The sequence below is a fragment of the Pseudorca crassidens genome, chromosome 5 (genome assembly GCF_039906515.1).
Source record: "Pseudorca crassidens isolate mPseCra1 chromosome 5, mPseCra1.hap1, whole genome shotgun sequence".
Classification (NCBI taxonomy): domain Eukaryota; kingdom Metazoa; phylum Chordata; class Mammalia; order Artiodactyla; family Delphinidae; genus Pseudorca; species Pseudorca crassidens.
This window is the reverse complement of record NC_090300.1, coordinates 147,611,070-147,626,403: the sequence shown is the minus strand read 5'-3', so window position 1 is coordinate 147,626,403 and position 15,334 is coordinate 147,611,070. Positions and strand designations below refer to the sequence as shown.

The 15,334-nt window shown below is 63.0% G+C and overlaps 1 protein-coding gene across 6 annotated transcripts; it reads left to right on the top strand.

Annotated features, from left to right (window-relative positions):
- The first annotated feature begins 3,385 nt into the window (after positions 1–3,385).
- CFAP410 (cilia and flagella associated protein 410) lies at positions 3,386–14,608 on the top strand. 6 transcript variants are annotated; one of them, XM_067739639.1, is made up of 7 exons: positions 3,386–3,570; positions 5,017–5,035; positions 6,406–6,452; positions 9,027–9,256; positions 10,226–10,394; positions 11,121–11,311; positions 14,144–14,608. In XM_067739639.1, the coding sequence occupies exons 1-7, from the start codon at positions 3,494–3,496 to the stop codon at positions 14,368–14,370; spliced, it is 960 nt and encodes a 319-aa protein (XP_067595740.1). In that variant the 5' UTR covers positions 3,386–3,493; the 3' UTR covers positions 14,371–14,608. The 6 variants fall into 6 exon arrangements, with proteins under 6 accessions (XP_067595740.1, XP_067595741.1, XP_067595739.1 ...); XM_067739640.1 differs by having other exon boundaries at positions 10,037–10,394; positions 11,218–11,311; XM_067739638.1 differs by having other exon boundaries at positions 10,037–10,394.
- The last annotated feature ends 726 nt before the right edge of the window (positions 14,609–15,334 follow it).

Genomic DNA, 15,334 nt, shown 5'->3' with positions numbered 1-15,334 from the left:
GCATCCGAAGGCCCCTGCAGACCCTGCATGCACGTTGGTCAGCCAGCCTCACCGTGGGCAGACGCTGTCTAGGGGCTGGGGCTCTGGGGCAAAGAGGAGCCCAGACCCGCAGTCCAGGGGAAGAATGACATAAACCACCCCAGGGCGTGGAAAACATTGAGAGTTCAGCGCGGCAGGAGCTGGAGGTCACAGGGTCAGTGTCAGGCAAGCTGGGACGCCTTTCTCAGCAGGGTGCATTGAGGAAGTGATCCACTTTCTAAGGAAGTGTGATGGATCGAACCAGAACAATCCGATGAAAGCCATTTGGACCCAGGGAAGAGTAGGTGCAAAGGCCCCGAGGTGAACTTAAGGCGTGTGTCTGGGGACCACCAGGAAGGCCATAGTGGCCGTGGAGTGCGCAGGGGGGTGGGGCACGAGATGAGGGGAGGGGCCAGGCGCCAGATCACGCAGGGTTTTCGTGCCCCTGATGTGGGTCCCCTGATCTGGCGAGATGTTGTGGGACCCCGTGCTGGTGGATCAAACCACAGCGAGCCTTCAGACCACGGTGCTTTCTGCCTGAGGCCCCGCGGGTGGGAAAGCCGAGGCCAGCCCCAGAACGTGTCCATCCTGCCCGAGTGCGTCACCGTCCCGTCTCTCCGAGGGATGGTACCGTGTGTGGCCTCCGTCTGGGCCACCATGGCCTTGCCCCGTCTGACTCACCAGCCAGCACCGGGCTGGCTGAGGACAGAGGCTGATGGCCATCATCTGGCCGAGGCATTGCCCTCTCTGGCCGTCCAGCGCCTCGTCCGTGGGCGGTGCCCGGTGGCCTCACTGCTGGGTATGAGGATCTCTGCACCGCGGCCCACCGCCAGTGTCTCCGCCAGACCTCCCGGTCCACGATTCTCCCGTCTCTCTCCTTTCAGTCCCACCACCACCCAGAGGGTCAGGCCATTCCTGCCCACCTGTGAGTCCACGCGTGACCCAAAGTCAGTGCCCTTCCCACCCCAGAGTGGAGGAACAGGCGCTCCACGTGGTGGGCCTGCACTCCCGGGACCTCGTGCTCACCTACAGGTCTCGCTGCTCACCTACAGGTCTCGCTGCTAAGGCTGCACGGCCGGTTCCTTGGGTTGTTCCTACAGCTGGTAACCGCGAGACGTGAGGGATGTTGCCCCTGGACCAGGATGAGGCTTGCTCACTGTGGCTGGAAAAGCAGTGGATCCAGAGCTCCCTGACCCCTCCTGGCGCCTGCCGCATGGACCCACAGCGTGGGCAGTGAGCAACCACTGAGCCCCTCACGTCGCTCCCGTGGAGCTCGGGTCGGGTCGCTGACGCAAACGTGCCAGCGCCACGAGGAATAAACCGTCCTTTGTCTCCGACTCAGGAGCCGCCGTCTCCTGCCGGCACCCGCGAAGGAGTAACAGGCTGACTTACCAGCCTGCAAGTGGGATCAAACCAAAGCCCAGGCTGACACCCTGCTCGAAACTCTGCCTGTTGCGGGCATCAGCCTTCACCAGTCTTTCAGGGCCACCCGAGGGTGACATCCTGCAGCTCCCTGCAGTTTCCAGCCCCACACTGAGCCGGCCATCCCTCACCAGCTGATCAGAGGAGCCCCTGTGGGGCCACAGGCACTGGGACAACGGTGGAGGTCGCCTGGGGGTCTGGGCCACCTGTGCTCCAGCTAGCTGTGCCCTCGGCCCCACGCCCCTCGCACCCGGTTCCACTCACTCAAGATTGTTTCTGGGCCCATCCACCATACGGTAGGACCCAGGCATGGATGAGGGGGCTCAGGGCAAGAACTGACTGGTAGACCCCTCACAACACGGTGTGTCCCAGCAAAATACAGCACACAGGATGAAATACAGAAAACGCAGCAGCTGTTAAACTACGGTGGAGATGCTTTTCTTTTTTTAGAATTCTCTGTATTGCCTTTACAATAAAAATGGTGGGCTTGGATGGGATGGGAGATCCTATAGCAAAATTCCACTCCCCCCACTGAATTGCAACCCCTGGTCCTGCCAGGGGTCCCTCGTACATGCAGGTCCTTCACCACTCTCCAGGGCCCTGGGCTTCGGATGTGGCTGTGACACCCTGGGAAAGCAACCTCTGACCCCTGTGAAAGAAAAAATCATTCTGACACTTGTTAAAAGAGTAAGGAAGACTTTATTCAAGAATACTGCAATTAGAGGAGAGAGATTGTGCTCAACTCCAAGTTCAACAAGGAAAAGGGGGATTTACAGCCAAGGAGCGGTGAGGGGCCAGTGGATGGAAAGTTACTAAGAGACTTCAAGGGCAGGGGATCTTGCAAACTACAGGCCAAGAAGATTAGCTACCACTTGTGAGGGAGGGATGAGGCGCTTAATCAGATAATGAGGGCGATCAGAGATCAAGGGTGGGGGTCACCTAGCAGGATCTTTGCTGAGATTGGGCTGGGCAGGCCAAAGACTGGACCAGGGCCTAATGGGAAAGAGGTCCCAGAGGAGGCTGAGCTTGGTCTTGTCAATTCTAACGGGTCTGAGATCCCCGGTACCTGTCTTGATGTACTTTGCAGCCCAAGTAACCTTTGATTTCTAAAATGTGTAAGTACTGGCGAGGTCTCTGTTAGGGCTGGCCCGTACCTTTGGCACCTGCCGCCTTTCCTTAAATGCTGAGAGGGAGAGGATCAACGCAGCCCTGGGACTGTCCTGGAGTTCTCCTCTCAACAGTTTAAATCTTTCTAATTCAGGGCAGTTACGAGACCATCACTTCTAATGCACGGGACTCGGGGCGGGGACTGGGGCCCGGGGTTGGGGTTCTGGGCGGGGGCTATGGCCAGGGGCTGTGGCCAGGGGATGGGGTTCGGGATTTGGGACTCGGGGCGGGGACTGGGGCCCGGGATTGGGGTTCGGGGCGGGGGCGGGGGCTGTGGCCAGGGGATGGGGTTCGGGATTTGGGACTCGGGGCGGGGACTGGGGCCCGGGATTGGGGTTCGGGGCGGGGGCGGGGGCTGTGGCCAGGGGATGGGGTTCGGGATTTGGGACTCGGGGCGGGGACTGGGGCCCGGGGTTGGTGTCCATGGTTCGGGGATCGGGGAGGGGGCTGGGGGCCGGGGGTTGGGATTCGGGACCCGACCGGCGTCCCGCGTCTGGCCGCAGTCTCCAACCTTGTCGCCTCAGAATCGCGCCAGAGTCGCGCCAGAATCGCGTCAGAGCCGGGGTGGGGTGGGGTGGGGGTGGGGGTAGAGGTTCCCCGCACAATGCGCATGCGCAGAACCGGGCGCGCGGCGCCAGGGGCAGAGCGGAGCCGGCGAGGCGGAGCCAATGTGCGGCGGAACCAATGCGCGGAGCAGAGGCCCTGGCGGCCCCACTGCGCTCGCGCCGGCCCGCCCCCTCGCTGCCGGCCAATGGGCTCTCAGCATCCGCCCCTGACAACGCGGGCCCCGCCCCTTGGAGAAGCCCCGCGGCCTGGCGGACGGCCTCAGTGGTAGCTGGCGGTTTGAGAGCGGGGCCGGGTTGAGGCCTTCGGGCTGCCCGCCGTCATGAAGCTGACGCGGAAGATGGTCCTGTCCCGGGCCAAGGCCTCGGAGCTGCACAGCGTGCGGAAGCTCAACTGCTGGTGAGGCCCAGAGGCCGGAGGCCGTCCCCGCGTGTCCTGCCCGCTGCCCGGCACCCCCTTCCCGGGACCCCCTCCCTGGGACAGGGCTGGGAAGAGCCGTCTAGGAATGGAGACCCCTGCCCAGCACCTCGGCCCTGGAGCGGGGACCCCAGCCCGCCCCCTCTGCTCTGGGGCGGGACCGAGAAGGGCCTGTGGAGGATGCAGAGGGGTTCAGGATGGAGGGGGGGCACCTCTGGCCTCACCTTCCTGGCCCCTGTCCAGGCTGGTGTGCCCGGTCCCAGGGGCTCACAGCCTCTGGGAGGTGATGCCATAAGCTCAGGGGGCCTTTGGGGAAAGGTCGTTTCAGAATTTTCACTCCTGAGCAGTGGTATTTCACACACAGCTCCAAAGCAGCCCTCCTTGCTGGAAACGGTTGGAATTACCTTGAAGACTGTTCTTGGACTTCTAGGTAGTTTTAGTGGGCAGACGTTTCCCGCTGTGGACAGGTCTCATTTCTGACATTGCCAGCAGTCCCTGGGAGCCAGGCCTGCTGATAAGGTGGGAGATCAAGGTGATTGACACCCTTGCTTGGGGAACGAAAGGAAACTGAGACTCTAAAGTGCTGCTTCAGTAAACATTTTTGTAATTGAGCTCCGGGGGGGTACGGAGAGGGGTTGTCCCCAGGGGACTTACTGTCCGGGAGGTGACAGGAAGAGATACAGGTGCAGGCTCAAAGGCAGGGCGGCCAGGCCTAGCTGAGCCGAGGAAGGACCAGAAGTACTTCTGAAACTCCGGAAAGGTCCGCACGCATTCACAGGGGGTTCAGAGCACGGCTCCACGCGCCCTGTACACTGGACAGTTCAGGTGGCGCTCAGCCAGAAGTAGAGCGTCCTCCCACTGGTGTCGGGCAGACTGGCTGCAGTGAGCTCTGCCTGTTCATTAAAAGCCTTTCTCTTTGCGCTGCACATCTGGTATTTTGGCCACGGCATCCCTGTCATTGTTTTCAATAATACGTGCCTTTGTTCTGCATGGGGCGGTCATTCTTCCCCTAAGCAGGGAGGCACAACAGCCCTATTCCAGGCTTTCTGAAGTGTGTTTCATAAGTCTCATGTTTAGCCTTTGAACTTGGCCCTTACAAAGACTCCCTTGTTTATGCACATTAGTGAGGGAATTACCCCTCAGTGCAGCAGCCTTGAGAATGAGTACCTCTTGGTGTCCTTCAAATGGGGCAACTCTGCCGTGCCTTAGTCTGCGAAGGAGCCCGCCAGTATCAAATAGTTTTGTCCAAAATCAACCAGGAAATGATTTTTGGCATGTTTGTCAGTTATCTGGGAGAGATTTCTTTTACTTTATCGTTAAAATCACAGACTCTTGAAATCTGTAGACGTTTGTCATTAATTTTCGTTTTTAATGTTTTAAATTCAACTTTAACAAAATAAAGGTGCGTATGTCTTTTTCTCTCCCCAGGGGCAGCCGCCTCACTGATGTAAGTATCATGCTGATCGTCTCCAGACAATTCCTGGTCCCCAGGAGGCTGGTTAAATTGACAGACGGCTCCCATTCGGTCCAGGCGACCGACCAGTACTTTGTTCCTTGAGGAGTTCTTGTAAGGCAGAACCACTCATGAAAAAACAGTTCTACAGGACCCAAGTGTACTGTGGTGTTCCTGCACCCATTCTCCTGCAGGTGAAAGGCAGGCCTCACGGAGGAGCGGGCAGGTCCAGGACACAGACCTGCTCCCACCTGGGGAAGAGCCCCAGGGGCTTGGGTGGTTGGCTTGAGGGAGCAGTGCACTCAGCCGGAGGTTCCTCGTATAGGTTCCTGGACTTCACGTCCCCGAGGAGCCCCTTCACTTCAGCTCCTCCCCTTGGTCAGATCCAGCTTCACCCCGACTCCCATGGCAGGAAGAGATGGGGCCTGGGTGGGGGCAGAGCACGGAGCTGGGCCGCTGGGCTGAGCTGTATGTCCATGAATAGATTTCTGCCCCCGCCCGCCCGTTTCTGGGATGAATGTCTCCAGCTCGCACAGAGTGTGGGTGCTAGTCAGCGGGTTCTTACTGACTTCCGTTTTGTACCTTGAACTGTACCTTTTCTGAGAAACAAAGTTGGAGATGCTGTCAGGGCTGCCCAGAAGAGCCAGTTCCGCCTCATTCTGCGGCCGAAGTGCTGCCTATTCAGCAGCAAAAACAAACGAAGCCAAACACCACTGTCACAGAGAACAGATCCACCGCAGATGTGAAGCATTCTGACGGGACTGTGCGCTTGTTGACGGAGGGACCCCGTCTGGCCCGTGCGTGGGGTCTGGCAGGCACACAGATATTTGCAGCTTCACCGTTCATCAGCCTCACGGGTCAGGGGCCCTGCGTGGTCCATCCTGAGCCCCGCTGCTCTCTTCCACTCACTCAGTGTTAAGATGGTCTGAGATCCAGTTTCAAGCCTGTCTCCCTATCGGCACAGCTCTGTTGGCCAGAAGCGGCTTCTGTCCTTTCCCTGGATGTCAGGGGCAGCAAGAAGAAAGGTCCTCTGTCCATTCAGCTCCCCTTACTGGTGTCCTTTGAGGGCATCTAAAATTAGGAATGCTCCGTCTCGACGACTGGCAGCATTTGGTAGTAAAGATGCTGTTTAAAGTCGTGGAGAGGGTGCCCGTTTCTCCATCAGGTAGAGGGGACGTCTGGGCTGCAGAGGGGAGCGGGATGCAGAGCCCTGCGTGTTCCTGGGGCGAGGGAGGCTCCTCCGCTTAGGCCCTTGGCGTGGGGTGGACTGCAGCTCCAACTTGGTTCTCTTGGCTGCTGGAGAAGGGTGACGCCACAGGGCCAGTGCAGCGACTTTTGCAAAATCACATTCTTTTCCTTCCTAGATCTCCATATGCCGGGAAATGCCCAGCCTGGAAGTGATCACCCTCAGGTAGTAAATGCCGGCCCGCCCCACTCTTAAGTCACCGGGGCTGGAAGAGGAGGAGAATGTTCAGATCCCTCCTGCAGGCCCTTAGATAACCTGAAAATTCCCAACCAAGGTGTGGGAGGGCCGCTGCTGCAGGCCAGGCCTAGGCAGCACGAGGCCCTGGCTGCTCTGCAGCTTCGCCCCCCTTCCTGGAGGGCACCGGGCCTCCCCCTGAGCTCGCCCTGCCCATCCGGGGGTCAGTGGGTGCCGCCCTCCTAGTGGTGAGCAGCTGCCCCAGGGTGACCACGTCTGCCCCAGCGCGCCAGCCTCTCCTGCCCTCCTGGTTCCATCACTGCCTGGAGCTCTGCCAGCTTCCCTGCATCACACGATCTGTCCTTGGTAATAGCTGACCTTTTCCAGAATCATTAGCGGTTTAACAAAGGAAACCTTGAAAGAACCAAATACTGTCCTTGGGGCTTCAGGCACCTGGGGAGTTTGCAGGGTCAGGCGGAGGAAGGAACGCCCTCCAGCCCTGAGCTCTGTCCTGTCTGCTCTGGGCCCGGGAGGGAGCTGACCCTGCCAGATGCCGGGGTGGGTGCTTTCTGCAGGTCCCCACACCTAAAACCTCAGGGAGATTTAAGCCCTGTAAGGAAGGCAGACTCCCTGTTTGGCAGCTCAGAGGTCGCAGGACTTGCCCTGCATGTGGGGTCGTAGGCCCTCGGTCCCGTGCAGATCCCGTCACTTACCTTCCTCGTCACACAGCTGGCCATCCTGTTTGTCCCTCCCTAGCCCTCTGCTCGGCCTCCTTTGCACCTTCCGAGGTCACCTGGTGGGTGCCGTGCCGCCCACCTTGTGCTCACGCACCCCCAGTCCCGACCCGACAGGCTCAGGCCGGCACCTTCCTGCGGGATGAAGGAATGAATGAAGGAGTGGGCCCAGGACCGGTCTCCCGCCCGGGGCCCAGCTCGGGCCTGTGTGCCTTGGCTTCCCTGGCTGCAAGGCCCGTGGGACGGGGGTGAAGGCAGCAGCGGCCCCGGGATGGGGTGGGGTGGAGGCAGGAGGAGCACGTGCAGTGGGGCACGTGGGGCGCCAGCCGTCCACTGTCACTCGCCTGGTACGATTATCAGTGGAGCTGGGATTTGAGCCCATGCCCCAGAAGGCCCTACCTGACAAACAAGTGTTTGCTTTCATTACCCAAAAGTAGCAGGAGACTTGCAGCGGGCTGCGGACTTAACCTCGTCGCTGCCGAGCGCGGTCTGAGGAATCTGGGGCAAGTTGCCGGGCCTCCCTCGTCGTGCAGCAGGGGTTCTCACCGCCGCGGCCGGGGGAGGACAGTGCCCAGGGCTGTCGCCGGGCTGTCTGGCCGCTTGAGCTGGCGGGACCCCCGCCGTGTGGGGGCTGCTGCTTGGATGCGGGTCGGCCGCCCTGTGAGATGAGTGCGTCTGGCTTTGGTCTCGGTGCCCACGGGCAGGAAGGCTTAGTCCATTCTGGCTGCTCTAGTGGGATTTTACAGACATTGATTCCTCGCAGCTCTGAGGCCACAAGCCTGAGGTCAGGGTCTAGTGAGGGGCTGCCTCTGGGCTCACACCTGGCAGAAGGGCGGAGAGCTCTGTGGGGTCCCTTTTATAAGGGCACTGACCCCACTCACGGGGGCCCCACCTCCTAACACCACTGCACTGGGGGTCAGGATCCCAGCATCTGAATCTGGGGGACACGTTCGGTCTGTAGCAGCGGCAGCCTTGGTGGGTGAGGAGGGGCTCCAGGCCGCTGCAGGTTGAAGTTCTCGCTTCACCCCGTGGCCTGCGCAGCTTCCCTGATGTGAGGATTCCAAAGCCTGGGTTTGCTCGTGGTGAGACGGCGTCAGCCTCATCCCGGCTGCCGGGCGAGGTGGTGCCGAGCACACCAGCAACCACGTTGACAAGTGAGCGTCGGGTGGGGCAGCAGCGGCCCTAAGGCAGGAGTTGGGACAGCCTGCCCGGCACAAATGCGGCGTCCAGCACAGGGTGGTCTAGACCGGTCTGGCACGTCGGGCAGGGTCCCCTGCGGCCTGGGGCTCAGGGCGTGAGGTTGCCGGCTGCCCCCCTCGGGCTCAGCCGGCTGGTCCGACTGGGTGTGCAGGGAGTGATCCCGTCCCGTCAGCTCAAGCCTGTAGGTCTCTGCCGGGCGCCTGGCTGCTGTCCTGTCTCTGGGTCACTCATCATTTAAACCCGTGGCTGTTTCTTTGGTGAACCTGGGTTTGGAAGTTCAGTGCTCGGTTCTCGGTCACATGGGTTTTCCTGGCCACTGCCAGCTCTGGGCTTGGTGTGTCCTGGGGAGGCCGCAGTCTCCTGTCCTGTAAGGGGGCTGAGACCTCCTACCCCCAAGGTTGACTCCTCGCGGCCTCAACAGAGCCGGGGCTGCCGCTCCCACCTTCAGCTGGAGGAGCTTCCCCCGCCCCCAGGGCTTTCTCCTGGGCCCGAGCCCTCCCTTGCACTTGACTGGCCACAGCCGGGTCTGACCTACTTCTAAGGCGAGGGCAGGTGGGCACTGGACCAGCAGTGCTCTCGTCTCCGTGGGGCGGGGGTGCCCCGGCGGGCACTGACGGCCGTCTCCCTGCAGCGTCAACAGCATCTCCACCCTGGAGCCCGTGAGCCGCTGCCGGCAGCTGAGCGAGCTCTACCTGCGCAAGAACTGCATCTCCAGCCTGGCGGAGCTCTTCTACCTGAAGGGCCTCCCGTGCCTGCGTGTGCTGTGGCTGGCGGAGAACCCCTGCTGCGGCGCCTGCCCTCACCTCTACCGCATGACCGTCCTGCGCAACCTGCCTCACCTGCAGAAGCTGGACAACCAGGGTAGGTGCCCGCGGGCCGGGTCGCACGCGGGCAGGCTCCACCCCTCCCCTCTCGCAGGTGCCGGGGAGGCCGGCCTCCTCGGGGTGCCCCAGGTTGTGCCGTCTGCCGCCCGGTGCGGCCCCTCGCGGAGTGCAGGAGCTCAGCTGAACCCGCACCGTTGTTTCTCGGTCCCGCCGTCGAAGCGCTGAGCTGCTGCTTCTCCTTTTTATGCTGCTAAGTACCCTCTGCTCCAAATGCTCACCCGCCTGCCCCGGGAGCGCGTGACGGTCTGGGTGGCCGGGCAGCGTCACTGCTGGTCGACAGGGTCCCAAGGTGGTGATGCCAGCAGGTGAGGGTGCTCCATCGGTCCTTGACCCCTCCCACCCCGGGTTGCCCTGCTGTTGGAGGGGTGGGGTGGGGGTTTGGGGGGCGCCTTCCTGCCGTTTCAACCCGCATCTCCTCCATCACGCACGAGGCGACGTGTGTGGGCCTTTCCTGCTCCTGCCTCTGGGGTTCCAGCTCGTGTCCAGGGCCAGGCCTTTTTCCTGTGAATGCCCTGGCGTTCTCTGTGCTGGTTCCTGACCCTTATGTGCACGATTATTTTCTCCTAGATGAATGACTTTAATATAAATAAGCTTCAGATAAACTGTCATGTGTGAGTGAAATAGAAGAAATATAGTGTGGTCTATTCCTTTTAAAAACCTGTCTTAGTTTAGGGTTTTTTATGAGTATCTATCTGCTTTTGGCAAATGCTGAAATTCAGATTCACAAGCAGTCATTGGCCATGTGTCGTTTCTCCAGCACCTCCAGGGTGGGATGCAATGGTGGGGGGCCCAGCCCTGCTCCCGGGTGCTGGCCGTCGGGGTGGACAGTCAGCCGCCTCATCCCCGAAGCAGGCCGTGCTGAGCGCCGAGGGGACGGCGGGGCCACGGCTCGCGGGGCTCGCTTGCGGTGAGGCCACTGATGCTTTCGCCCCCTCCCCCTCCCAAGCTGTGACGGAGGAGGAGGTGTCCCGAGCGCTGGTGGAGGGAGAGGAGGTCACGGCCCCCAGCAGACAGCACTCAGGGAATGGCCCGCCCGAGCTGTCCTACACCCTGAGCGCCGAGGACACCGCCGCCGAGATGCCACGGGACCCGCTGAGCCTCGGCGAGGAGAGCAGGTGTGGCCCGCGGGCCTGCCTGGTCCTCCCGCGCGCGGCTGCGCCTCTGGGGCTGGATGGGGTTGCGGGTGTTTGTTTCTGGGCTGGCTCTCAGGGGCCCCCAGCCTGGGGTCAGCCACGTGGCCAGGAGAAGGCCCAGGGCAGGGAGCTCGTGCGAGTGTGGGACCAGCCCTCCGCAGGGAGTGGTGGACTCAGGGCGGTGGGCTGGTGGGCGTGCAGGGCCCCCTGGGCAGGAGGGAAGCCTCGTGGCCATGGCCGTGGCCGGCCGAGCCTCTGTGTGGCCTCAGGAGCCCAGGGGACGGCGGGGCGTGTGGGCTGAGGGAGGGCCCTCCCTCCCTGACCCACAGGGCACCTCAAATTGAATGATTGTCACAGACGTTTGTGGGCAGAAACTGGACTTGGGGAACGTGGTGGAGACCACTGTTCACAGCGGGGCCCAGGCCGGGCGTCTGCTTACAGATGCGGCCCACGCGCCTTGCTGTCCCGCGGCGGGAGGGGGAGGGCATGTGGCCGGGGCTCGTGCAGCATTTGTGCTAGTGCCCCACCCCCGGCCCCGGGGGGAGCGCCAGGAGCAGGGAGGTGACCCCAGGGGTCAGAGAAGTAGAGCTGCCCCGGCCCCCCCGTCCACTGCTCCTGTCCCCCCAGAAGCGGAGTCCTGCAGTGGGGCTTTCCCTGCGGACGGGGTGGGGTCCACTTTTAGGAGCCTCTTCCTCGCTGTTCCCCGAGGCGCCGGACCCACAGATGTTGTGTGAACAGTGCGGGCGGGGCTCCGCGCCCCTCGGGCCTCACGCCCCGCTGTCCTCCCCCCGCCCGCCCCCGCCAGCGGCACCCAGGGGCAGCTCGGCCTGAAGCGCCTTTCCCGGGACCCGTTTCCTTCCTTCTCGCAGAAGGCGACCACAAGCAGTCGCAAGAACAGGGTGAGTGTGACGGAGGCTGCTCTGGCCGGAAGAGGCCCCGGAATGTGGAGATTGGGGGCTGGGGGGCGGGGGGCAGGGGCTGGAGACACCACAGGGACGCGCGAAGCCAGGCCCTAGAGGGCGGGAAGCTGACCATCCGGGTCCAGTGTCTGTGTCTCCATCTAAGCTGGTTGGGCGGGGCAGACGGAGGAGGGGGCGCCTGAGTGCGCAGCGGGGGGGCCCCCCGCGCCTCGGGCTGTGCCGAGTGTGGTCTGGGGGCGGGAAGGTTGCTGCCTGGGGAGAGGCCTCGCGCCTGCGGTTAGAAGCAGGGCCCCTCCTGGCCAGGGCGGCGGCGGTGTCCCTGTGCAGTGACCAGGCGGCGGGCCCCACGGCCCCACGGGCACCCCTGTAAGTGCAGTGACCAGGCGGCAGGCCCCACGGCCCCACGGGCACCCCTGTAAGTGCAGTGACCAGGCAGCGGGCCCCACGGGCACCCCTGTAAGTGCAGTGACCAGGCGGCGGGCCCCACGGCCCCACGGGCACCCCTGTAAGTGCAGTGACCAGGTGGCGGGCCCCACGGCCCCACGGGCACCCCTGTAAGTGCAGTGACCAGGCGGCAGCCCCCACGGCCCCACAGGCACCCCTGTAAGTGCAGTGACCAGGCGGCGGGCCCCACGGCCCCACAGGCACCCCTGTAAGTGCAGTGACCAGGCGGCGGGCCCCACAGGCACCCCTGTAAGTGCAGTGACCAGGCGGCAGCCCCACGGCCCCACAGGCACCCCTGTAAGTGCAGTGACCAGGCGGCGGGCCCCACGGCCCCACAGGCACCCCTGTAAGTGCAGTGACCAGGTGGCGGGCCCCACGGCCCCACAGGCACCCCTGTAAGTGCAGTGACCAGGCGGCAGCCCCATGGCCCCACAGGCACCCCTGTAAGTGCAGTGACCAGGCGGCAGGCCCCACAGGCACCCCTGTAAGTGCAGTGACCAGGCGGCGGGCCCCGCGGCCCCACAGGCACCCCTGTAAGTGCAGTGACCAGGCGGCAGGCCCCACAGGCACCCCTGTAAGTGCAGTGACCAGGCGGCAGCCCCACGGCCCCACAGGCATCCCTGTAAGTGCAGTGACCAGGCGGCGGGCCCCACGGCCCCACAGGCACCCCTGATGGACCACGGCTTGTTGGCTGAGCGATAAGTAGGCCGTGTGGGCAGCTGAGTGACATCAGCGAGGACCCGGGTCCCTCCAAGTCCTCTTGTGTCACTCTGGCCTGTGCTTGGGCTCGTCCCGCGCTCACAGGGATGTCCTGCTCCAGGCTCGCGACCGGCAGAAGGGTGGGGCCGTTTCTTGCCGTGTGTCCTCTCACCAGTGCAGCATCTTCCCCACGTGCCCCCTGCCCCCCAGCAGGCTCGCTGTCGGTTCCCTGAGCCGGTCGTTGGCAGGGGAATGGGTCACCAGTGAGCTCAGCCCAGAGGGGACCTCGCCACCGGCTTACGTGGGAAGGGGAGCTGTCTGAACCAGGGTCTGTGGGGAGGCCCGTGACCCCCCAGCACCTGCTCCAGCCCCTGGCTCGGCCTGACCAGAGCTGTCAGGCACTGTGACCTCCCTGTGGCATCGTGAAGAGGGGCACCACAGTCCGAGCGGGGCTGCCCGAAGCCACGGGCTGGGCCTCTCTCATTCATGCGGTGGCCACTTGAAATGCATGCAGAGCTCACAGGAGGTACAGAAGTGGGTGGACTGAGGCCCCGCCCTTGGAAGTACCAGCCCCCAGGGCTGTGGACAGATGTGGCCGCAGGCTGAAGGCCGACCTAGGCAGCAGTCGCCCCCGCCCTGCCCCACCCCGGCAGGTCACTGTCCCCTCGTGGCAACACTCTCCTCAGTGAGGTGGCCGTGTGGGGCAGCTCAGGGTCCCTGCACACACTTCCCACGTGTTTTGGGAGGAGCCCGAGGCATGTACCGTCCCCAGTGGCAGGTCTGCCCAGCAGGTGGGCTAAGGCCTGAAGCTCCCCGCACCCTCACTCCCACTCCAGGGCCTCTGCGGCGCAGAGTGGACCAGAGATTGAAGACACTGGTTCAGCTCCGCGCCTGCCCTAAATGCAAACGAAAGACCATCAAACCTGCTCAAACAGGACACCTGCTCTGAAAGCAGAGAAGAGAAGGGGCCTGGCTCTGCCACCGAGGGTCCCGGCCAGGCTGGGTGTCCCTGTGGGCATGAAGCCCCCCACAAGCCTCTGAGTGCAAGGTGCCGGTGGCCAGGAAGACCTGGGGACACGGGGGAGGGCTGGTGAGATTTGAGGGCAGCAGGAGTCTTGGGGCGTTGCAGAGCCAGGGATCGGCACCCCAGGCGTGAGCCCCTGAGCCACGTCCTCACGTGTCCACATGGGCCACACGCTCTGGCTTGCAGCTGTGCCTCAGCTCATCCCACAAGACGGATCGGCTCAAGTAGCCGCCTGTGCAAAATCCTTCCAGAATTTTCCTAGTAGAAATGGCAATGTTGCCCTGCTCAAATGCAGATGGAAACCAGGTGTAGCCATGTGGACGCGGGTGCATCACACACTAAGCACGTGTGCATTTGAGCGCGTGTTGCCGAGAGCCTGCGGCAGGCCTCTGCTCCATTGCCGCCCGGCCTCTCTGGGCCTCAGGGCTGTGAACAGGAGGTAGGTCAGTTTGTAGGAAGTCCCCGCCGGCGGTGAGTGCCACACCCGTGCCACGACTGTGGCTTCCGTCTGCCGGAGTCTCCACCTGTTGCCTGCAGGGCCGCCCTCCTGCAGGCCATGCTCCCGCGATGTGCGCATGTGTCGCGGTGTGGGCGGCCCAGCCTCGCAGGCGTAACGCTCACCCAGTGACTCTCTGTGCCCCCAGAACAACGTCCTGACCGCCGTCCTCCTGCTGCTGCGGGAACTAGACAGCGAGGGGCTGGAGGCCGTCCACCAGCGCGTGGTCAGCCGGCTCCAGGCCCTGCAGAAGCAGGAGCTGCAGGAGGCCATGGAGTGACTGTCAGCGGGGACCCCGAGCTGAAGTCCGGCGTCTTCCCGAACACCTGGGAGGGTGGGGGTCACAGCTGCGGCCTCTGCTTGACCCCAGGCTGAGCCTCGGCGCACAGGGCTGCGTCCTTAGGAAGCCTCGCCCACCCAGGAAAGCCGAGCTTGCGCTGTGGATGGGCACCCAGGGCAGGAGGGGCTGGCTGGGCAGACCTGCCCCTGTGCCCTCTGCTGTGAGGGGCCGTAGCCAGATGCCCTCCTGTATGGCAGGGCCACCTCGACTTGCCTCTTCCTGAAGGTGGGCTTTGCAGCCGTCCTCCCTAATAAATATTTTTCCAAAGTCTGACCTGGAAGCAGATGTTTCCTGAATGACAGGCACGGCCTTGACATTCTTGTTAAAGGTAAGGGCAGTCGCTCGCGCATGTTTTCTCAGCCAGTTGTCTGACGCTGTCATGGGATGGATTTCTGTTGACCATAGAAGACTTCCAGAACGGTGGCAACCTTAGGGGTGGGCTGCCTGCCGCCTCCAGGGACGTTTTGTCTGCAGGGCACTGTGTCCCTTCTTGAGAGCCCCGCACAACACACAGGGTCTGTGCTGCCCGAGTGAGAAGACCTGGACAACAGGCCTGCCGCTTCTGTCCAGGGACCTGAAGCAGCCGCGTGGGAACGGACAGCCTTCTGGGAACAGCGTCTTATGTTCTCTTCCTTTGGGAAGAGTTGCAGGCCTTGCTGCGGTGACCAGGATGCGGGCGGTGACTCCACAGCCCTGGGGTCCTTCCTGGTGCCCCCAGTGCAAGGGGAGGAGCGTGCTCTCCGAGCTGTTAGGGGAGGTCCCTTCTTGCTGGGCTTGAAATGACAGGGACTGGTGTCCTGTTGGGACAGGAACGTCCACGTCCCTGTGGGAGCCGAGGGTGTGTCAGGTTGCATGAGCGCCGCACAGACCCAAGGGGGACTGACCACAGCGTGTGCGAGACACCAGCCCGAAAGACCACCGGCTCCGGGAAGGTGAAGCCGCACTCGTGGTGCAGCCGTCTCACACTGGCCTCATGGGGGGGCCGCGGGGAAGGCGGTG

Excerpts from the sequence above, each read along its gene's own strand:
- CFAP410 (XM_067739638.1), top strand. The coding sequence starts at position 3,494 with ATGAAGCTGACGCGGAAGATGGTCCTGTCCCGGGCCAAGGCCTCGGAG. Across the intron at positions 6,453-9,026 it reads CTGGAAGTGATCACCCTCAG|CGTCAACAGCATCTCCACCC; the intron begins GTAGTAAATGCC and ends GTCTCCCTGCAG. Across the intron at positions 10,395-11,120 it reads AGCCTCGGCGAGGAGAGCAG|GCGCCGGACCCACAGATGTT; the intron begins GTGTGGCCCGCG and ends CTGTTCCCCGAG.